The following is a 24883-nucleotide window of genomic DNA, read 5'->3' as shown; positions in this document are numbered from 1 at the left end:
TGTGAATGGTGCTGAACATTGTGCAATCGTCAACGACCATCCCGACCTTTGAACTTATAATGGAGCTCATTGATGAAGAACCTGAAAATGCTTGGGTCTACGATATCCCCTAAGGAACTGTTCCGCAGAGCTGTTCTGAAGCTAAGATGATTGACCTCCAACAATCACAATCATCTTCCAATATTCCAGGTCAGACACAAACCAGCAGACCGTCTTTCCCGATTACCATTGATTGCACTGATTTTAAGGAAGGGTCACTCGACCTGAAATGTTAACTCTGATTTCTCTCTACAAATGCTGCCAGACCTGTTCAGCTTTTCCAGCAATCTCTATTTTTGTTTCCCATTTTTGTTAGGCCTCCTCAATGTCACACTTGGTCAAATGTGGCTGTGATGTTGAGGGCAATCACTCTCACCTCACCTCTGGATCTCAGCTCTTTTGTCCATGTTTGTAATGAGGTGAGAAGCTGACTGGCACTGAAGGAACCCAAACTGGATTGCTGTTGAGCAAGTGTTGCTTGGTTGTACTGTTGATGATACTTTCCATCACTTTGCTGATGATCGAGTATAGACGGACGGGTTGGTAATTGGCTGGGTTGGATTTGTCATGCTTTTTGTTGATATACCTGGACAATTTTCTACATTGTTGGCTAGTTCTAGAGCACAAGTCTTGAGTACGTTTGCCACAATGTTGGCAGGGCCCAAATACCTTGCAGTATTCGGTGTCTTTATCCCTACCTTGCTAGGCACCTCTGGCTGAAGGTTGTCGTGAATGTTTCAGCCTTACCTTTTACACTGATATGCAATTCTCCCCTGTCATTAAGGTTGGGGATATTTGTGGAGTTTCCTGCTCCAGTGAATTGTTTAGTTGTTCACCATCATTCACGACTGGATGTAGCAGGGCTGCAAAGATTAAAGCTGATCCATTTGTTGTGAGATCACTTAGCTCCATATGTGATTGGCTGTTTGGTGCATAATTAGTTCTGTTTTATAGCTTCACTAGGGGGACACCTCATTTTGATGTATGCCTGCTGCTCCTACTATGTCTTCCTGCATTCTTCATTGAACTAGGGTTGATTTCCTAGCTAGATGGTAACAGGAGAATGGAGAATATGCTGGGCCATGATGTTACGGATTATGCTGGAGAATGACTGTGATGCTGCCGTAGCCCTCAATGTTTCATAGAGTCATAGAGATGTACAGCATGGAAACTGATCTTCGTTCCACCCAACCATGCCACCCAGATATCCCATCCCAATCTGGTCCCATCTGCCAGCACCCAGCCCATATGCCCAGGCCTGAGTTGCTAGACCTGTTCAAAGTCTGTCTCATTTAGCACTGTGATAATGTCACACAACACAGTGTAAGGTATTCTCACTGTGAAGTACGACTTCATTTCCGCAAAGAGAGTGCAGGAGGTAGTCTGAACTATACTGTTATGGACAGATGCGTCTGTAGATTGGCGAGGATGAGGTCAAGTACACTTTATCCTCTTGTTGGTTCCCTGATTACCTACGACAGACAGTCTAACAGAAATAACATGCAGGCTACTATTAGCAGTGAACCATTGAAAAACAGGGAAGTTACGCTGAATTTGTACAGAACCTTAGTTCAGCCACCCAAAGTGCTGTGCAGTTGAAAAGGACACCAAAGAACTGGAGAAGATGCAAAAAAAAATTGGTAAGGATGAGATTGAGAATTGAGAGATTTTAACTACAGGAAAGACTAAATAGTCCAGCACATTTCTCCCAGAAAATAGAAGGCTGAGGTAATAAATGTCTTTCAACTGATGATGAGGATATAGAACATGTAGCCAGAAGGAATGGTTGAGGAAATAGTTTAGATGAATTTGTTAGGAAGCAGAGTACATTCCATGAGAACAGAATAGAGGGATCCACTGAACAGGGTGAGATAAAATAGGCAGGGAGAAAGCTCATGAGAAGCCTTCCATCAAAAGAAAGCAGTTGGACCAAATGGTCTGTTTCTGTGCTTTAAAATTTAAAATGAAATGAAAACAATGCCGGAAATTTTCTGCAAGTCAGGCAACATCTGTGGAGAAAAACAAGTTCACTTTCAGCTTGAGATGATTCTTCATCAGAAACTAGACTGGAGTTGGTTTTCCCTTTTGTTGGTTAACTCTCCCCATTTTGGCTAACACTAACTGGCACCACCTGCACTTCAGAGTTGAGCTGCTTTTCATTTTCATTCCTCAGCGCTGGTCAGCCTGAAGTCAACAAGTCACAATCACTTCTAAGCACAGAGATACTCTTCAAGTCACAGACACTTTGCAAGCACAAGACACACCTCGAGACTGGAGTACTTCCCAAAGTCACTGCCATATCTGGTTTTCGCACACTCACAGCATAGAATCTTTCCCTGAGACCCAGAGTCACTCCCAAACAATGGCTCAATTTCTACTCCTGCTCTGTTTTCAGTTCTCCCTCTGCCTTTCAGTCTTCTGTGCTTATCCCACTTGTGCACATCATGATTGACTTGGATGATATTGGTTTTCCTCTTCTGATCTATTGACAAACAATCCAAAGCTACACTGATGTTGTCAGTTTTAATGCTTCCGAGGATGAAGAATTCCCATACTAGAAATCTCTGAGTAACATTCACCCAGGAACAGAAACAGCAGCTGCAATAAATAATTTTATTCAGGTGGGACAATGTCAAGTTGATTTGCCACCTGATCGCAAAGTTGCCATCATTTCACTGGTAATTTTAGACAATGCCCCACACTGTGTGTAAAATCATTCTTGCCAACAAACCTTTATTTACCTATGATTAAATCAAAGTCAACATGAATATGGAAAGCCATAATGTTAAAACTTATGTTTCCTAATGTTCCTGTTTCATTAAAAAAAGTTTGCATGCACTATCATTTGCAAGTTACTTCATACACATAGTCCATGAAGAAAATTATCATATATGAACAAAACAACTCTTCGCTGTTTCAAATCTTTCTTGGGTTCAATCTTGTCAGCTACCATGCAGCGCGACACACATTTTTAGTGCATTCAGGTCTTCTGATGTTATATATGTGAGTTGTTATACATTCATCCTAGTTTCTGCTGGTTCCTTGGGTAATATTATCTTTCAGGGATATGTTGTTGTCCATGGTAATTATTGCTGTTGATTACATTTCTTGAGGACCGACTGACTTCTGAGATCAATGGTCGTTCAGTTCCTTACTTTTTAAAAAATGTATTTTTTAAGTGGGCGTTGCTGACTGGCAAGCAGTTATTGCCTGTTCTAATTGCCTTTGAGGAGGTGATAGTGAGCTGTCTTGTTGAATTGCTGCAGGTTAACGCACAATGCAATTAGGGAGGGAATTCCAGGATTATGACAACAGCAATAGTGAAGGAACGACAATATATTTCCAAGTCAGCATGCTGAGTGGCTTGGAGGGGAACTTGAAGGTGGTAGTGTTCCCGTATATCTACTGCCCTTGTTCTTTGAGATGGAAATGGTCATTGATTTAGAAGGTGCTGTCTGAGGATCTTTGGTGAAGTTCTGCAGTGTATTTTGTAGATAGAACATACTGCATCGCTGGGGAAGGGAGTGGACGCTTATGGATGTGGTGCTAAATCAGTCTGCTTTGTCCTGGATGGTATCAAGCTTCTTGAGTGAGGCTGCACTCATCCAGGTAGGTGTAGAGTACTCCATCATATTCTTGACTTGTAACTTGTAGATGGGGGACAGGCTCTAGGGAGTCAGAAGGTGAGTTACTCACCTCAGTATTCCTAGCCTCTGACTTGCTATTGTGGCCATTGTGTTTATGTGGTGAGTCCAGTTGAATTTCTGGTCAATGATAACCCCCAGGATATTGATAGTGTAGGATTCAGGAATGGTAACACCATTGAATGTCAAGGGGCGGTCGTTAGATTGTCTCTTATTGATGGTGGTCATAGCCTGGCCTTTGTGTGGTGCAAATGTTACTTGCCACTAATCAGCCCAAGTCTGGATATTGTCCAGATCTTGCTACGTTTGAACATGGACTGCTTCACTATCTGAGGTGCGACAAACTGTGCTGAACATTGTGCAATCATCAGTGAACATACCTACTTTTGACCATGTTAGGGAAAGAAAGTCATTGATGAATCAGCCGAAGGTGGTTGGGCCGAGGGATTACCCTGAGGAACTCCTGAAGAGATATACTGGAGCTGAGATGACTGACCTCCAACAACCACAACCATTCTCCTTTGTGTCAAGTATGACTCCATACACCAGAGAGATTTTCCTCTACTACCCATTGATTCCAATTTTGCTATGGCTCCTTGATGTCACTCTCAGTCGAATGCAGCCTTGATGCCAAGGGCTGTTATTCTCACCTCACCTCTGGAATTGAGCTCTTCTGTCCAATTTTGAACCAAGGCTGTATTGAGGTCAGGAAATGAGCAGCTCTGGCAGAATCCAAACTGAGCTTCACTGAGCAGGTATTGTTGAGCAGGTGCTGCTTGATAGCACTGTTGATGACACCTTTCACCACTTTACTGATGAGCAAGAGTAGACTGATGGGATGGCAATTGGCTGGGTTGATTTTGTTTGCTTTTACGTACTTGACATACCTGGGCAATTTTCTACGTTGTTGGGTAGGTATCAGTGTTGTAACTGGACTAGACTTGGTTAGTGAAATCGAGTTGACCTCATCAGCTGTGAGCTGTTAAGGAGCAGCTTCCTCAGTTCACTTTCATAATGCATGATTGAGGTGACAACTTTTCGACACAGACTCAAGTTTCCAAGTGAACTAATTTCAGATGACTATGTTGAATGTTTGCACTTTGAATAGTTTCCTAATTCTGAGCCCTGGCAACGATTTTTAGATTTATGGAAGTGAGATATAGCTTTTTATTATTCATTCAATTTTGTCACATTTTTAATGGTACTTCAAGTCTGAATAATATTTTAACAATTGGAACAGTTGCCTGGGTGCCATATAACATCAGTCTCTGGACTGTACAACTTCCCCTGTTTTCAGTAGCTATGTTTTTCCCTCTAAGTTTGCCTCCTACATATGAGTACCAGGTCTGTTGATTAATTTTTCAATGACAGCTTTGGCCAATTTTACCATCACATTTCCATTTAACTGGGGTTGTGAGGAGATGGTATGTGGTGCTGAATTTTCCCATCATTCAGGAAGTGTCTGAATTGAGATCTTTGTCACTGATCACAATGTCAAGAATGTCATGTCGACTGAAGTGTGCTTTCAGAAATTCTACAATCTCATTGGGAGTCCTTGATGTCAGCTGCTGTCACTCCCTGCTGTCTCGTTGGTAGTCAACTGTGATGAAATAATCAGTTCCAGTGAGGGTGAACAGCTCGACTCCAAGCTTCATCCATGGGTTGTCTGGATGTCACAAGTCATGAGCAGCTCTTTATCTTGTTTACCTTGATGTTCAAGCACTGCACTGGCTGATGTGGTCCTTCACCTCATTGCTCATGTTTGACCAGTAGAGCACTTCTCTGACCTTCCTCAGACTAGACTCAATTCCTTGATAGTTTGTGTCAGGTGTGTTTCAACAATCCTTTTCTTCATCTTTTTAGAGATAATGAGCCTGTTCCCTTTGTAAAAGATGCTAAGTTGGATGATCACTTCATCTCTGTTTGCTCAGAACTCTCTTACAGTCACGGGGGTGTTCTTGATCTTTTCATCACAACTTACCGTAACATTGTTAAAAATCACGCAACACCAGGTTATAGTCCAACAGGTTTATTTGGAAGCACTAGCTTTTGGAGCGCTGCTCCTTCATTAGGTAGTTGTGGAGTAAAAGATCGTAGGACACAGAATTTATAGCAAAAGTTTACAATGTGATGTACCTGAAATTATACATTGAAAAAGATCTGGATTTTTTGTTAAGTCTCTCATCTTTTAGAATGGGCATGTTGGTTTCAGTTTTTTCATATGTAAATCCCAGAATTTTCTTAAAGTTACATTCTCAAGGGAACTTTAACAATAGGTGCCATGTTTGCCCTGATTATGCATTAAAGGTGTGAGGCTGTCTGTGTGCCCCAGTGTTCAGACTGATTCTAATCTAAAAAAGGGATTTACGGAATCTTACATGGATTCGTGCAGTTTTTGAGCAAAATAAAATATAATTCTGCAAGTACATATTCACCCCACAAACTAGTGTGTGTGTGTGTGATATGAACCCAAGGTCCTGGTTGAGGCTATCAGCCTCTGCTCAGCTACTTTGTATTGTTGCCTGCTGCCTGTAACATTTGAAGAGTTGCATTTCATTGAGTAGTTTGCTTGATCTTAGTAAGACACTTCGTTTGTTAGATTCTTCTCTCTGCTCTGTTGCTGATTTGCAGAGCATGTCGTGCTTTTGCTTCTGGTTGAATCTAGAAGATTTCTGTACCAGTATCAAGTTTTATCAAAGACAATATGGTTCTCAACAGCACATTTGTGATGTACATCTGCTTCCCTTGCTTGTACTTAATTTCCAGAGATATCACTTGGAAGTGAAGTTATGTTTCTTGCAAAAACTTTGGAACAAAGAGAAGTAATTTGAGAAAAATCTGTTGAATTGGTTGTAGTCAGACTCCACCATCACTTTCTCTCTCCCAAACAGGTGGTGGTTGAAATCCTCACATGCAAAGATGATAGCCAGGTTCTCTTTCTCAATCTGTACAGTTTTGCTCAGTGTCTAATAGTGCTCTGGATACAAACACAACAGATTTATCCTCACTGCCTGGGGGTTACTCCAAGTCCTGTTTCACTGACATCACACTGCAGGGTGACTCCATTGTTACATCATCATCCCTCAGCACTGGTGATGTCATCACTAGTTGTTTGATGGGAGTGAAAGCTGCTTCTTGTTCTGTGTCCCAGTCCCACTGAACATCCTGCACAGTGAGACTGGGTACAGGTTAAATACTCTGAGCACAAGTTGGGCAAAAATATGGGCAGGTTCATATTCCAGGAGGTCCAACAGTTGTGTCAAGACTTTATTACATATATCTTGATTACAAAGTTCACACTTGAAGATTGAATCCACCATGTGGGTCCTCTGAAGCAGCAGGAGCTTTGATAAACCAGAGAACAATTTCTCACACAGCTCACACATGAGCAGTTTCTCCCCTGTGAATGCGCTGGTGTCTGCGGAGGGTCGATGACTGCGAGAATGATTTGCTGCAGACCTCACACTTAAACGCTTTCTCCCCTGTGTGGATAATTTGGTGTCTGCGGAGGGCTGATGATCCCAAAAAGGATTTGTCACACACCTCGCACGTGAATGGTTTCTCACCTGTGTGGATACGTTGATGCGTGTAGAGATTTCCTAACTGTGAGAAGGATTTGTTACACATCTGACATGTGAATGGTTTCTCTCCTGTGTGAATGCGTTTATGTCTGCGTAAGGTCGAGGATTCCAGGAACGATTTGTCACAAACATCACATGCAAATGGTTTTTCTCCTGTGTGAAGGTACAGATGTGTGCGGAGATGTGATGATGACAAGAATGACTTGTCACACACCTCGCATACAAATGGCTTTTCCCCTGTGTGAATCTTCTGGTGTGACAGGAGATTGGATGATCTGTAGAAAGCTGCCTCACACAAATCACACCTGAAGGGCTTCTCCCCTGTGTGAATCCTCTGATGTCTCAGCAGTGTTGTAGATGTCAGAAAGGTTTTCTCACACACCTCACACTTGAATGGCTTCTCACCTGTATGACTGTATTGGTGTCTGTGGAGATTCGATGACTGTAAGAATGATTTATCACACACTTTGCACACAAATGGTCTCTCCCCCGTATGAATCCGTTGGTGTCTACGAAGGGTTGATGACTGTGCGAATGATACATCACAGACCTCACATGTGAATGGTCTCTCCCCTGTGTGAATGCGTTGGTGTGCTTGAAGGTTTGATGAATCAAAGAACGATTGGTTGCACACTTCACAGCCGAACAGTTTCTCACCTCTGTGAATCCGCTGGTGTCTCAGCAGGTTTCCTAACTGTGAGAATGCTTTGTCACAGACCTCACATGTGAATGGTTTCTCCCCAGTGTGAGTACTCTGGTGTCTCAGAAGAATTGTAGAAGTTGTAAAAGCTTTACCGCAAACCTCACACTTGAATGGTTTCTCTTCCATCTTCCTGTTCTTGAGTTAACAACTGTGCAACAGATAGACCCTTGTGTCAAGGGATTGTATGAACCTGAGGAGCGCCCTTCACAAACCTAACACTTGATCAATCTCTCACCTGGAGAAAGCAGCTAGTAATTCATGAGGCTCAATGAGTGAATGAAGCTCTCACCACACTTGGAGCCACTCACACTTCTTCCCAGTCTCACCCTGACTCATCACCCACAACCGAACCCTGAGAAAGGTTGGTTCTGGTGGAAGGCTCCAGACCACTGATCAGTTTCAGATCTGATGATATGTTAAAGCTCCCCTGACCTGACTGATTTCCAGATGATGGTTTCACTGCCCAACCTTCTCTGTGTTGAGCAATGCTGTGAAGGGACTGGATGTCTTCCCACAGTTGTGCAGTTGTTCCTTGGGTGGTGGTCAGGATGTATCTGCATTGTCTATTCTCTCTGGTGCAGTATGGTACAATTTTTCTGTAAAACAGGAAAAGGAGACATGATTTCCTCCAGCATCCACTCTCTTTTGCTCAGAGGCTGACTCTTCAGTTTTTTTTTTATTCATATCTTCATAGGATGTGAGTGTCACTGACGAGATGAGCATTTGTTCCCATCCCTAATTGCTGGGAATAGGAGGTGCTAGGCTGCTTTCATGAACCACCTGTGTCCATGGTGGTGTAGGGATCTCCACAGCACTGTTTGTAATGGAGTTTCAGGATTTTGAACTGGCCACAATGAAGCAGTGGTGATACAGTTCCGAGATAGGTTGCTGTATGGTTCAGAGGGGAATTGGCAAGTGGTGGTGTTGAACACAAAATAATAACAACAGGAGGCAATTCAGTCCCTCAACTTACTCGGCCATTCAATAAAATTATGGCTGTTGTAATTTTGGCTTCAGCTACACATACCAATCTACCCATTGCTGTTCCTTGTCCTTCTATGTGTTGGAGGTCACAGGTTTGGAAGATACTTTCAAATGTGTCTTGCTGAGTTATTGCAGTGCATCTTTAAGATGGTACACACTGTTGCCAGAAAGTGACAGTGTTGAAAAGACTGAAAGTTCAAGGTGCTGGATGGGATGGCAATCAAATGGACTTCTTAGACCTGGACAGTCTTGAGTTTTCTCAGTATTGTTGGAGCTGTGCTCATCCAGGCACATGCAAAGTATTCCATTGCACAAAGGATGTTGAAAGAGAGTTAAGACATCATTAAAATAACATAGAGTCATAGAGATGTACAGCATGGAAACAGACCCTTTGGTCCAACTCATCCATGCCGACCGATATCCCAACCCAGTCTAGTCCCATCTGCCAGTACCTGGCCCAAATCTCTCCAAACCCTTCCTATTCATATACCTATCCAAATGCCTTTTAAATGTTGCAATTGTACCAGCCTCCACCACTTCTTCTAGTTTTCCAGGTGTGATTAAACCAAAGCTTCGTGCCTCCAAAACATGATTCCCACCCCAAGTACACAAAGGATGCACGAAGCTTTGCTTTCACCATACCTGGAAAACCAGGAATAGTTCCGGGAGGAGATATTACGCTTGGAGGGTGTGCAGTGTAGATTTACTGGTTTGATCCTTGGACTGTAATGGTTACATGATGAGGAGAGATCAAACAAACTTGGGTTATATTCTCTGCACTTCGGAAGATTTGATCAATACTTCCAATTCATTATGGGGACAGTGACAAAGTTTAAATACCCATTTAATCTGCTGCTCAGTCACTTCCACTTCACTGGTCACTTTCAGGAAACTCATTTCATTCCAAACATATTTGGATTGACTGTGACAGACATCAAACAAAGAGTCTACCACTCTATCCATTCTCTCCTCACTACCGTCAACAAATAATTCACTAATTACCATTCCACAGAACAATAACCAGCTACCAACACATAGGACTCAACAATCGAAATCAGTAAAGATCATCAGACACTCTGCATTTCCCAGATAATTACACCTCACCTGCTCATATTCAGGAATGAGCCATCAACAAAACTCAGCCTGGAAATCAGAGGGAAATGCTTCCAATAAACACACTCAATATCCAACACACAGCTCCAGTCAAACAGTTCAGCACAAAGCACCGAGTAAACAGCTCTCTCAGCTGGATCTTCTCACACAGCATAAGGGACATTTCCACCCCTGACTGCCCACAGGATAGTCAGACTGCCTGAAGATCGGTGTGGATATTATGGGATACAATTTGTATAAAAGCTGCTCCTTCACTCACCATCTCCTCACTTGGTTTTCAGTCCCTATAGGAAGTGAACCAGCTCTGGAAGAGGAAGAGGAGACAATGGGCAGAGTGGGTGGGCTCTCTGATTGACGTCTCTCACAGTCAATCCAAATATTTCTGGAGCAACATGAGTTTCCTGAAACTTGGGAAACTGACCGGGAAATGGAGGTGACTTGCAGATCAGGATTCAAACTTGTCACTGTCACATCAGAATAAAACCTCACTTATTGCAGCTGCTGTCACAGTTCCCCTGGTAAATGTTTGACAGAGATTTCTAGTGTAGGAAGAGTATTCTTCATCCTCAGAGATTTTCAAACTGTGAATATCAGTGTGGGATGTGTATTCTTCATATGTTTGACAACTGATCAGAAGAGGAAGACCCACAGCATACAAGGCAGAGATGACATGCACTGGTTGGATTAGCACAAAGAACTGAGGAACACAGGAGGGTGGGTACACAGGAGTGGGGACAAAGGAGCAGTGAAGTAACTGGGAGAGGAGATTGAGCCAATGTTCGACGACCAGTGTTCCTCAAGGATTGACTCTGACTTATAAACATAGAAAATAGGTGTAGAAGTAGGGCACTTGGCCCTTCTAGCCTGCACCACCGTTCAATATTATCATGGCTAATAATGTAATCTCAGTGTCCCATTCTGTCCATACCCCTTGATTCCTTTAGCTGCAGGACATGCCCAGCTCCCTCTTGAATATATCGAATGAACTGGCCCCAACAGCTTTCTGTGGGAGAGAATTCCACAGGTTCACAACTGAGTGAAGAAATTCTTCCTCATCTCAGTCCTAAATGGCTTACCCCGATTCTTAAGACTGTCATCCCTAGTTCATATTTGGAGATGCCGGTGTTGGACTGGGGTGTACAAAGTTAAAAATCACACAACACCAGGTTGTAGTCCAACAGGTTTAATTGAAAGCACACTAGCTTTCAGAGCGACAGTCCTTCATCAGCTGATCACCTGATGAAGGAGCGTCGCTCCGAAAGTTAGTGTGCTTCCAATTAAACCTGTTGGACTACAACCTGGTGTTGTGTGATTTTTAACTTTGTACACCCCTAGTTCTGGACTTGCCCAGCATCGGGAATGTTCTTCCCACATCCAGCCTGTCCAGCCTCATCAGAATTTTATATGTTTCTATGAGATTCCCCCTCATTCTTCTAAATTCCAGCAGTATAAGCCCAGCTGATACAGTCTTTCCTCCGATGTTAGTCTTGCCATCCCAGGAATCAGTCTGGTAAACATTCACTGAACTCCCCCAATAGCAAAAATGTCCTTCCTCAGTCTAGGAGACCTAAACTGAACACAATACTCAAGGTATAAATCCTTTTGCCAGCATGCCATTAGCTTTCCTCACTGTCTGCTGCACCTGCATGCCAACCTTCATCAACTCTTCTACCATGACACCCAGATCTTGTTGCACGTCACGTTTTCCTAAACTGCTGTCAGTCAGATAATAATTTGCCTTCCTGTTTTTGCAACCAAGGTCAATAACCTTATATAACCTTATATCCACATTATATTGCATTTGACAAGTACACTACATTTGCCCACTCAGCCAATGGCCAAGTCACTCTGCAGCCTCTTAGCATCTTCCCCACAGCACACACTGCCACCCAGCTTAGTGTCATCTGCAAATTTGGAGTTATGACATTCACTTCCTTCAACCAAATTGTTCATGTATTGTGTGAACAGCTGGGATCCCATCAGTGGACCCAGTGGTACCCCACTCGTCACTGCCTGTCACTCTGAAAAGGACCCATTTATTCAACTCTCCACTTCCTTTCTGCCAACCAGTTCTCTATCCATAACCTCTGATACCATGAGGAGAAAGTGAGAACTCCAGATTCTGGAGATCAGAGTCGAGAGTGTAGTGCTGGCAGTATCCAAGGACCAGGAGAATTGACATTTCGGGCAAAAGCCCTTCATTACTGAAATGACAATTCTTCTGCTCCTCAGATGCTGCTTAACCTGCAGTGCTTTTCTAGCACCACACTCTCAACTTCGATACCATGAGCTTTAACTTTGCTTCCTAATCTCTTGTGTGGAGCCTTGTCAAAAGCCCTTTGTAAGTCCAGATACACAACATCCATTGATTCACCCTTGTCCACTCTACTGGTCACATCCTCAAAACATTCCAGAAGATTTGTCAAGCATGCTTTCCCTTTGGTGAATCCACATTTACTAGAACTGATTCTGTTATCACTTTCCAAATACTAGTTATTAATAATTTACTCTAGCATTTTCCGCATCACCGATGTCAGGCTAACCAGCCTATAATTCCCCATTTTCTATCTCCTTCCTTTTTTTAAAGAGTGGCGAATGTTTGTCCTCTGGGAACAATGCATTGCTCAGAGAGTCACTCTATGCCTAATAAAGTGACTCTTTAGTTGGTCTGTGACTGTGGTTTGGAGACTGAGTCCAACGTGACCAACATGACAAAATAAAATGATGGACATTTGGACAGACTTTTGACCTATTGATCCAATGTTGGGAGAGGAGCTGTTGAGGGAGAGAGGTTGGTGTGAATACAGAGGGTGGGTATGGATAATTAGTGATAGTCAGACCTTGTTTAATTTCTCCCTACATATTTATAGGAACATACGAACAGTAATGGGTCATTCAGCCTCTCTCGCATATTCCTCCATTCAATAAAATCATGGCTGATCTGTTGCCTAACTCCACTTATCTGCCCTAGCCAATCTCCTTTAAAAAGTTTGCTTAACAAAATATTATCCATCTCAGGTATAAAGTTAGGACCTGTAGTAGGGGTGTGGAATGCACTGCCTGCAAAAGTAGTGGACTCACTAACTCTAAGGGCATTTAAATGGTCATTGGATAGATACGAGGATGAAAATGAAATAGTGTAGGTTAGATGGGCTTCAGATTGGCTCCATGGTTGGCACAAATTAAGGGTCAAAGGGACTGTACTAAGATGTAATGTCCTATATTGTATAAACCCTTCTTGTTCACATACCCATCCAGATGTCTTTTAAATACTGTACTTGTACCAGCCTCCACCAGTTCCTCTGGCAGCTCATTCCATACTCGCACCACCCTCTGTGTGAAAAAGTTGCCCCTTAGTTATCTTTTATCTTTCCCCTCTCACCCTAAACATATGCCCTGTCGTTCTGAATTCCCCCATCTCTATGACTCTAAGAGGGATCTCTGTTTGTTAAAGAATTAGTGTCCAGTCTCCCTCCTCAGCACAGACTACAAAAGCTTTGCCGGTGTAATTTCAACTCGCCTTGGCACCATGCTGGACCACATATTCACCCAGATGGCTGGTGCATTCACAATAACGTCCACATAGAGTCATACAGATGTACAGCATGGAAACAGACCCTTCGATCCAACCCATCCATGCCGACCAGATATCCCAACCCAATCTAGTCCCACCTGCCAGCATCCGGCCCATTTCCCTCCAAACGCTTCCTATTCATATACCCGTCCAAATGCCTCTTAAATGTTGCAATTGTACTAACCTCCACCACTTCCTTTGGCTGCCCATTCTATAAACGTATCAACCGCTGCATAAGAAAGTTGCCCCTTAGGTCTATTTTATATCTTTCCCCTCTCACCCTAAACCTATGCCCTCTAGTTCTGGACTCCCCGACCCCAGGGAAAAGACTTTGTCTATTTACCCTTTCCATGCCCCTCATAATTTTGTAAACCTCTGTAAGGTCACCCCTCAGCCTCCGACACTCCAGGGTAAACAGCCCCAGCCTGTTCAGCCTCTCCCTGTAGTTCAAATCCTCCATCCCTGGCAACATCCTTGTAAATCTTTTCTGAACCCTTTCAAGTTTCACAACATCTTTCCGATAGGATGGAGACCAGAATTGTGCACAATATTCCAACAGTGGCATAACCAATGTCCTGTAGAACTGCAACATGACCTCCCAACACCTGTACCCAATACTCTGATCAATAAAGGAAAGCATACCAAACGCCTTCTTCACTATCCTATCTACCTGCAACTCCACTTTCAAGGACCTATGAACCTGCACTCCAAGGTCTCTTTGTTCAGCAACACTCACTAGGACCTTACCATTAAGTGTATAAGTCCTGCTAAGATTTGCTTTTCCAAAATGCAGCACCTCACATTTATCTGAATTAAACTCCATCTGCCACTTCTCAGCCCATTGGCGCATCTGGTCAAGATCCTGTTGTAATCTGATGTAACTCTCTTCGCTGTCCACTATACCTCCAATTTTGGTGTCATCTGCAAAACTTACTAACTGTACCTCTTATGCTCCATTCAAATCATTTATGTAAATTACAAAAAGTAGAGGACCCAGCACCGATCCTTGTGGCACTCCACTGGTCACAGGCCTCCAGTCTGAGAAACAACCCTCCACCACCACCCTCTGTCTTCTACCTTTGAGCCAGTTCTGTAGCCAAACGGCTAGTTCTCCCTGTATTCCATGAGATCTAACCTTGCTAATCAGTCTCCCATGGGGAACCTTGTCGAACGCCTTAATGAAGTCCACATAGATCACATCTACTGCTCTGCCCTCATCAATCCTCTATGTTACTTCTTCAAAAAACTCAGTCAAGTTTGAGAGACATGATTTCCCACACTCAAAACCATGTTGACTATCCCTAATCAGTCCTTGCCTTTCCAAATACATGTACATCCTGTCCCTCAGGATTCCCTCCAACAAATTGCTCACTACCGAGGTCTGGCTCACCGGTCTACAGTTCCCTGACTTGTCTTTACCGCCCTTCTTAAACAGTGGCACCACATTTGCCAACCTCCAGTCTTCTGGCACCTCACCTGTGACTATCGATGATACAATATACCTCAGCAAGAGGCCCAGCAATCACTTCTCTAGCTTCCCACAGAGTTCGAGGGTGCACCTGATCAGGTCCTGAGGATTTATCCACATTTACCCATTTCAAGACATCCAGCACTTCCTCCTCTGTAATATGGACATTTTGCAAGATGTCACCATCTATTTCCCTACAGTCTATATCTTCCATATCCTTTTCCACAGTAAATACTGATATAAAATATTCATTTGGTATCTCCACCATTTTCTGTGGCTCCGCACAAAGGTCGCCTTGCTGATCTTTGAGGGGCCCTATTCTCTCCCTAGTTACCCATTTGCCCTTAATATATTTGTAAAAACCCTTTGCATTCTCCTTAATTCTATTTGCCAAAGCTATCTCATGTCCCCTTTTTGCCCTCCTGATTTCCCTCTTAAGTATACTCCTACTTCCTTTATACTCTTCTAAGGATTCACTCGGTCTATCCTGTCTATATGTGACATATGCTTTCTTCTTTTTCTTAACCAAACCCTCAGTTTCTTTAGAACTCCAGCATTCCCTATACCTAACAGCCTTTCCTTTCACCCAGATAGGAGTATACTTTCTCTGGATCTTGTTATCTCATTCCTGAAGGCTTCCCATTTTCCAGCCGTCCCTTTACCTGCGAGCATCTGCCTCCAATCAGCTTTCAAAAGTTCTTGCCTAATACCATCAAAATTGGCCTTTCTCCAATTTAGAAATTCAACTTTTAGGTCTGGTCTATCCTTTTCCATCACGAATAGAATTATGGTCGCTGGCCCCAAAGTGCTCCCCCACTGACACCTCAGTCACCTGCCCTGCCTTATTTCCCAAGAGTAGGTCAAGTTTTGCACCTTCTTTCGTAGGTACATCTACATACTGACTCAGAAAATTGTCTTGTACACACTTAAGAAATTCCTCTCCATCTAAACCCTTAACACTATGGCAGTCCCAGTCGATGTTTGGAAAGTTAAAATTCCCTACCATAACTACCCTCTTGTTCTTACAGATAGCCGAGATCTCCTTACAAGTTTGTTTCTCAATTTCCCTCTGACTATTAGGGGGTCTATAAAACGATCAAAATAAGGTGATCATCCCTTTCTTATTTCTCAGTTCCACCGAAATAACTTCCCTGGATGTATTTTCGGGAATATCTTCCCTCAGCACAGCTGTAATGCTATCCCTTATCAAAAATGCCACTCCCCCTCCCCTCTTGCCTCTCTTTCTATCTTCCTGTAGCATTGGTATCCTGGAACATTAAGCTGCCAGTCCTGCTCATCCCTGAGCCATGTTTCTGTAATTGCTATGATATCCCAGTCCCATGTTCCTAACCATGCCCTGAGTTCATCTGCCTTCCCTGTTAGGCCCTTTGCATTGAAATAAATGCAGTTTAATTTATTTGTCCTACCTTGTCCCTGCCTGCCCCGACTGTTTAACTGACTTCTGTTCTCAACTGTACCAGTCTTACATTGATCTCTTACCTCACTATCTCCCTGGGTCCCACCCCCACTTACTAGTTTAAATCCTCCTGAGCAGTTCTAGCAAATTTCCCTGCCAGTATATTAGACCCCTTCCAATTTAGGTGCAATCCGTCCTTCTTGTACAGGTCACTTCTACCCCAAAAGAGATTCCAATGATCCAAAAATGTGAATCCTTCTCCCATACACCAGCTCCTCAGCCATGCATTCATATACTCTATCCTCCTCTTGCTGCCCTCACTAGCTCGTAGCACCGGGAGTAATCCAGATATTACTACTCTCGAGGACCTCCTTTTTAAATTTCTGCCTAACTCTCTATATTCTCCCTTCAGAATCTCAACCTTTTCCCTTACTATATTGTTGGTTCCGATGTGGACAATGACCTCTTGCTGGCCCCTCTCCATCGTGAGAACATTCTGCACCCTCTCTGAGACATCCTTGATCCTGACATTAGGGAAACAACACACCATTCTGCGTTTTCTCTGCTGGCCACAGAAACATCTGTCTGTTCCTCGGACTACAGAATCCCCTAACACAATTCATCTCTTGGAACCCGACATACCCCTCGTTGCATTAGAGCCAGTCTCTATACCAGAAACTTGGTTGTTCGTGCTACCTTCCCCTGAGAATCCATCAGCCTCTACCTTTTCCAAAACAGCATACCTGTTTGAAATGGGTCTATCCACAAAAGACTCCTGCCCTAGGTGCTGACCTCTCTTACCCTTCCTGGAGTTAACCCATCTATGTGACTGTAACTGAGACTTTCCCCCTTTCCTATAACTGCCATCCATCACATACTGTTGCTGGTGCAAATTCCTCATCGCTTCTAACTGTCTCTCCAACCGATCCATTTGATCTGATAAGATTCGCATTCAACAGCATTTATGGCAGATATAATCCGCAGTAACCCTTAAACTCTCTTTAAACTCCCACATCTGACAAGAAGTACATATCACTGCAAAGGCCATTTTTGCTCCGTCACAATCTACAGACCAAAAAATAACACCATCTTATTCCTCTACAAACATTGCCCCCAGTTAAATTAATAGTTATGGCTTATATTTTAAGTTTACTCAAAAGACTTATCTCCAAAAACATATAATCAAGAAAGAACCCACTGTACTCATTACTGCAGCCTTTCTATTGGACAGACTTAAAACAACGACCAACTTATCTGATTCTGTATTGTAAACTTCGCCCAAACAAGTTCCTCCAAGATTAGTTGTGAAATTCACTGTTTGTTAATTTTCCCAGATGCACTCCGATATCCAGTGATACATGAATTCAAAACAGCAAAGGCAGTAACTGTGCAGGTTCTCTCGCTCGCTCTCTCTCTCTTTCTCCTGCATTGTCCTCACCATGTGCTTCCTTTGTCTGTTCTTCTCCTTTTTAAAACTGCTGTTGTTTTGACTTTTTTTCCCCAAAGTTCCAAAACAATGCAACAGCATATAAAACAGCAATTGCTGCTCCTGGAATTTGAGGAAATTCCAGGCATTACAGCCAGAAGTTTTTCCCGTCCTCCATCTTGGATTCCTATGCTCCGGGACATGATCCATTTTTCCCAGAGGGTTTGAGGGGCGGCACGGTGGCACAGTGGTTAGCACTGCTGCTTCACAGCACCAGAGACCTGGGGTTCAATTCCTGCAACTGTCTGTAAATTAGTTAATAGGAGGCTAGGTGAGGAGAGAGGGTGAGCAGTTATTCGCTAACCCACTGCCAAGAGCGAGAGCAATGAACTCGAATCCGCAAGGGCTGGTCAACGCCACCAGCGATACCCTGGCCTAAGCAACACTAAGAGAATGTTTAATGGCATTAGACTGAATGATATCATTTCCAACACTGGCTTTGATTTGCTTGGGCTAGTGGCGTAATGGATAACGCGTCTGACTTCACATCAGAAGATTGTAGGTTCGAGTCCTACCTGGCTCGAGGGGAATTTCTCGCTTTAACCGTGGTCCGCATTGATGCTCCCCTATGAAGTCCTGTCGGGACAACGCCTCTGTGCTTTTGCATTTAAAACTTGCGTTTGTTCTACTGTGCAGGCCAGGTGAATTGGCCATGATAAATTGCCCATGGGTTCAGGGATCTGTAGGTGCATTAGCCAGGGTAAGCTGAGGGGGAATGGGTCTGAGTGGGTTACTGTTTGGAGGGTCAGGGTGGACTTGTTGGGCTGAATGGCCTGTTTCCACACTGTAGGGGTTCTATGCATTTGTGGGCGGCACGGTGGCACAGTGGTTAGCACTGCTGCTTCACAGCACCAGAGACCGAGGTTCAATTCCCGCCTCAGGCGACTGTCTGTGTGGAGTTTGCACATTCTCCCCGTGTCTGCCTGGGTTTCCTCCGGGTGCTCTGGTTTCCTCCCACAATCCAAAAATGTGCAAATTAGGTGAATTGGCCACGCTAAATTGCCCGTGGTGCTAGGTGAAGGGGTATATGTAGGAGTATGGGTCTGGGTGGTATACGCTTCGCGGATCGGTGTGGACTTGTTGGGCTGATGGGCCTGTTTCCACACTGTAAGTAATTTAATCTAATCTTGTCGAGCAACTTCTCTCTTGATCAGGAAAAAGTATTCAATAGAGTGGATCACGAGGATCTGCTCAGGACTCTGAGCTTTCAGATTCAGGATGTACCTTATCTCCTGAATCCGACTACATTACAGTGGAATGCCTTGTGAAGGTTAATGGATATCCCTATGCTTTGGAAGAGGAGTACTTTAGGGCTGTCCCCTTTCAGGCCAGCTTTATTCTTTCTGCAAGGAGCTATTCCTGCGCCTTTTGCATAAGCAACTATTGGATCTGGCTCTATGTGGGTCAGGGCTGGCTGTGATCCTTTCAGCTTATGAATATGACGTACTACTCATATTCACGGACCCAGTGAACTTGCAGAGAATGCATGAATGCAAAGAGGTCTACTCTGTGGTGTCTTCCGTGAGGATCAACTGGAATAAATGTTCCAGATTTCTGGTAGGTCCATGGCAAATGGATTCCCTGCTGGGGGAGCTCCAGTGCCTCTCACCTCCTCTACCTGGAATGCAGTAGCCCACAACCTGAGCTGTCTCGAAGAGGTCTCCCCGTGACTGTTAAAATGGGATGGCGGTGATTCCTGTTACGGGCTGCTCCTGCACACTGTCACTTGGATACACCTTGGCATGACATTTTGCTCTCCGGCAGCAGAGAGCCTCAGTAGAAGGCACTCAACAGAGCCTTCTCCATCAGGAATCTGGGGGTGGAGAGTGCTGCATGCTGTGGTCCCATGCAATCATAGATTAACTTCACAAGTTCCAGGCCATGTCTACTTTCTGGTGGCCTGGAGCAAAGTTTTTCAAGATTGTTTTTCAACACAATCTGTTTGCAGCCTCTTTTTAGTTTTTTGAAGGGGGCTGCTCCTTAAATTTTGGTTGTATTTCACTCTAAACTCCCAATCTACAGACACCCAATATGAGAAAGGGTCGACGATTCTGAGGACCTTGTCCTGGGCCTGGCCAAGGTCCAGTTTGTCTGCACCTGTTTTGCAGTTACATCCGGGCTCTAATGTCCCTGGAGAGAGAGCATACATTGCTCACAGACACTGAGGTGGGTGCACCACAGGGTTGGGGTACATCATCAGCCCAAACAATGTTATATTAATTTAGTAAGTTTCTATTTTGTTCTGTAAGCTTCCATTGGACTGTTAATTTATATTTGGTTTCGATATGATGCCCCAGCAAGGGTTGTTTAATCGGTATTATTATTGTTGACTTTTTGTTTTTATAAAAGACTCAAGAGAAATTAACTTTGTATTTAACCCCTAGCTGCCCCTGTCCTGGGGGTGTTTGATAGGGATGGCGAGGGAACTTTACTTTGTTTTCTTTTATTTCAAAGAGTGGAAGGAGTTTTGCTATGTATTATGTCTCATGCTGTTGCTGTCCTGGGAGTGTTTGATGTTTCCCTTCAGTTTTAAAAGAGTAGAAGACCTCTCCTCTGTATCTAACCCCATGCTGTCCCTCTCCTGGGAGTGTTTTACTGGGACATTGCTTTACTTCCAGTTTAAAAGAGTAGAAAATAATTCCATGGACTAACTAATCCAAAAGTTTAACTCATTGCCAAAAATATTCCTGTAATCAATGTTAAAATATTTTAGTTTGAGTCTGTAATAGTATCCCTAATAGAAGGTCTGTCCCAAATCTCAAGGTCCTCCATCCCCTCCCTTCACACAATCCACATCCAAGACCTGACTTTATTCAATTCCTATCAAGTTCTTTTTGATGTCTTGAGTTTGTTAAAGTGGATACATACTTTTTCTCTTTCAGGAAAGTTCTGCTACATATGAACCTGAAATTATCAACGTACTGATTGAGAGACTATCCCAGCTCACAGTGACATTGATCAATACACTATGTAGAGGAAAGAACTAAAGCAAATTAGCATTAATGGGAAAGTGGTATTGGGAAAATTGATGGGATTGAAAACTGATTAAGGTCTGATAAGTTAGATCCAAGAGTATTTACAGAAGTGTCCCGAGAAAGAATGAATGCATTGGTGAGCATTTTTCTGAAACAGTTTCAATGTCACTCCACTTTTTACAAAAGGAGGTAGAGAGAAAACATAGAAACTAGTTAACCTGACATCAGTTGCTTGGAAAATGCCAGAGTCCGTTCTAAAAGATTTAATTACAGGGCTAGACAGGGCCAGCAGGGATCAAATACCCAGAGGCCTTGATAGAGTGGATGTAGAGAAGATGGTTCCACTCATGACTTTGTGTGTGGAAAATCATGTCTCACTAACGTGATTGAGTTTTTTGAAGAAATAACGAAGAGAATTGATGAGGGAAGAGTGGTGGACATGATCTATATAAACTTCATGAAGGTGTTCAACAAGGTTACTCATGGTAGCCTGGCTAGCATGGTAAGATCACATGGAATACAGGGAGAACTAGCGATTTGGATACAAAACCGGCTCAAAGGTAGAAGACAGAGGGTGGTAGTGGAGGGTTGCTTTTCAGACTGGAGGCCTGTGACCAGTGGAGTGCCACAAGGATCGGCGGTGGGTCCACTGCTTTTATAAATGAATTAGATGTGAACCTAGGAGGTATAGTTATTAAGTTTGTAGATGACACCAAAATTGGAGGTGTATTTGGCAGATGGGCCAGTGGGCTGAGGAGTGGCAGATGGAGTTTAATTTTGCATTTTGGAAAGGCAAATCAGGGCAGGACTTATACATTTATGGGTAAGGTCCTGGGGAGTGTTGCTGAACAAAGAGACCTTGGAGTGCAGGTTCATAGTTCCTTGAAAGTGGAGTCTCAAGTAGATAGGATATTGAAGAAGGCATTTAGTTTGCTTTCCTTTGTTGGTCAGAGTATTGAGTACAGGAGTTGGGAGGTCATGTTGCAGCTGACCAGGACATTGGTTAGGCCACTTTTGCAATTTTGTGTGCAATTCTGATCTCACTCCTATGGAAAGAATGTTGTGAAACATGAATGGGTTCAGAAAAGATTTACTAGGAGAAAGTGAGGACTGCAGATGCTGGAGACCAGAGTTGAAAAATGTGGTGCTGGAAAAACACAGCAGGCCAGGCAGCGTCCGAGGAGCAGGAGAATTAACATTTCGGACATAAGCCCTTCCTGAAGAAAAGAATGATGTGTATATGGAATGAGTTGCCAGGAGAAGTGGTAGGGGCTAGTACAATTACAACACTTAGAAGGCTGGGTACGTGAATAGGAAGGGTTTAGAGGGATATGGGCCAAGTGCTGACAAATGGGACTATTTAATTTAGGATATCTGGTTGGCATGAGCAATTTGGACCAAAGGGTCTGTTTCCATGCTGTACATCTTTATGACTCTCGTAGTAGTCTATGATCTGAGGGCACAGCCTCAGAGTGAAGAGATGACTCTTTAGAACTGAGATGAGAAGGAAGTTCTTTAGCCAGAGGATGGTTAATCTCTGGAACTTTTTGCTGCAGAAGACTGTGGAGGCTAAGTCATTGAATGTCTTGAGGCCAGAGATAGATAGGTTCTTGATTAGTAAGGGGATCAACAGTTTGGGGCAGAAGCAGGAGAATGAGATTGAGAAACATATCAGCTATGATTGAATGAAAAAGCAGACTTAATGGGCCAAACAGCCTAATGTTCATCCTATATCATATGGTCTTATGGACTTACAAAAGCAAAATCATGCTTGACAAATCTACAGAAACTTTTTGAGGATATAACAAGGAGAGTTGATAAGGGGGAGATAGTGAATGTGGTTTACTTGGACTTTCAAAAAGCTTTTGATAAGGTCCCACATAAATTCATGTGCATGGGACTTTTGACTTTGATAGAGAATTATATGGCAGATTGGAACGAGAGTCATAATAAATGGGTCTTTTTCCAAGTGGCAGGCACTGACTATTGGAGGTCAACGAGCTCATTTCTTGGACCCCACCTATTCACAATATACAGTAATGATTTCGATAATGGAACTAAATACAATATTCCCAAGTTTGTAAACAATGCAAAGCTGAATGGGAGGGTGAGCTATCAGAAAGATGCAGATATGCTTTGGTGTGATTTAGACAAGTTAAGTGAGCAAACAAATGCATGGCATGACATATAATGTGGATAAATGTGAGGCTATCCACTTTAGTAGCAAAATAAAGGAAGACACATTACCTGAATGCTGACAGGTTGGGAAAGGCGGGTGGTAACAAAGAGACAGGGGTGTCCTTGCTCGCCAGCCATTGAAAGTAAGCAGATAGGTGCAGCAAGAGGTGAAGAAGGTAAATGTTTTTCATAGTGAAAGGATTTGTGGAGCAGGGGTGACTTGCTGCAGTTGTACAGGGCCTTGATGAGACCACATTAGGAGTACAGGTAGCTCTCTAATAACGTCATAGTTGTGTTTCACCGAAACCTCACTTAATAGAAAATCATTTAATTAGAAATAATGGGGCCTATGGGAAAAGTCGGTTAGGGACAGACCACCAAAAAAGAACATTCGCAATCACCAAAAATTACTCAAAAACCTAACGCAAAGCATAGCACAGCCTGAATGAAGGTTTAAATCACATTTATTAACGAAACAAAAGTAAATTTAACACATTATATTGAAAAAATATTGTTAATGCAGGGATGGAGGATCATCATTGTCACCACCTCTAGGTGCAGTTGTGGTTACAGAAGTGGATGGCCGTGGTTGATTGTCATCTGACTGTTTCTTGGTTTAGCTCATGTGATATGCAGATACAAGAACAAATTAGAAAGGTAAATGGTATGTATAAGTGAAACGCGACCCTGAGGAATTATATAGGGCTTATACAAGAATACGGAAATTATACAAGAATATTCTTGTCTCAAAGGGAGAGCGATGAACATTCATCAGTTTGATTTTCAAGATGAAGCTGCTCAAGGTATAGTACTGTACCTCTCACGTGCTCTGACAGCAGCTGAATCGGCACAAGCGCAGAAAGGCACAGGCATTTCGGCGCTGATGTCAGCACATGCACGGAATGACACAGAGATTCCGGCACTGATATCGGTGCAAGCGCAAAATGGCGCAGAGATTTCAGCGCTGATATCGGCACATGCACAGAATGCAGCATGCAAGACAATTGCCAATGAAATCACGCTATTGCGAACTGAGGTAAGCATTCTCAAAACTACCATTCCCTAACTCTTCAGCAACATTATAGCCAAACTGCACTGCCAAAACAACTTTATACAAGAATGACCTGTAATTTATGCAGTTTTGGTTTCCTTATTTGAGGAAGGATGTTCTGGCTAAGGAGGGAATGCAATTAAAACTTACCAGAATGATAAGTCACCATAGGCCCAGAGGATCATAGAACTGCACTCTTGTTAGAAAGAGACAACTGGTGGCATGTTTAACCTGAGAGTCACCCCTCCTCAGGCAAGGTTGACGGGTGGGACCTTCAGGGTAACCACAGCTGATATGGGAATTGAATCTGTGTGGTTGATAACACTCTGCATTGCTAACCAGCCATCCAGCCAACGAAACTAACTAACCTCCAACTAACAAAAAAAGAGAGACTGGCTTGGTTTTGGTCTACATTCTTTGGTATTACAACAGTGAGGTGGGTATTTCATAGAAACCTGTAAAATTCTAACAGGCTTAGATAGGGCGAATGCAGGGAGGAGTTTCTTGATGACCAGGGTGTCTATTCTAAGGATATGGTTTAGACCATTTAGGACTAAGGTGAAAATAAATGTCTCCACCCAAAGAGTGGTGAACCACAGGAAGCAGTTGAGGCCAAATTTTAAATGTTTTCAACAAAGAATTCAATATCGTTTTTTAGAACTAAAGGGAT

General features: G+C 43.2%; 1 protein-coding gene across 1 annotated transcript in view; it reads right to left on the bottom strand.

Moving 5' to 3' along the window:
* Positions 1-2973: 2973 nt before the first annotated feature.
* Positions 2974-24883, bottom strand: part of LOC132832652 (zinc finger protein 91-like) — a 69673-nt gene continuing 47763 nt past the window's right edge. Inside the window, exon 4 of the mRNA XM_060850730.1 lies at positions 2974-8102. Coding sequence (XP_060706713.1) covers positions 7062-8102 — 1041 coding nt within the window. The 3' untranslated portion in view covers positions 2974-7061. The remainder of the gene's footprint in view (positions 8103-24883) is intronic.

The sequence above is a fragment of the Hemiscyllium ocellatum genome, chromosome 35 (assembly GCF_020745735.1).
Source record: "Hemiscyllium ocellatum isolate sHemOce1 chromosome 35, sHemOce1.pat.X.cur, whole genome shotgun sequence".
Classification (NCBI taxonomy): domain Eukaryota; kingdom Metazoa; phylum Chordata; class Chondrichthyes; order Orectolobiformes; family Hemiscylliidae; genus Hemiscyllium; species Hemiscyllium ocellatum.
The sequence above is the reverse complement of the archived record's forward strand: the minus strand, read 5'-3'. Positions and strand labels throughout refer to the sequence as shown.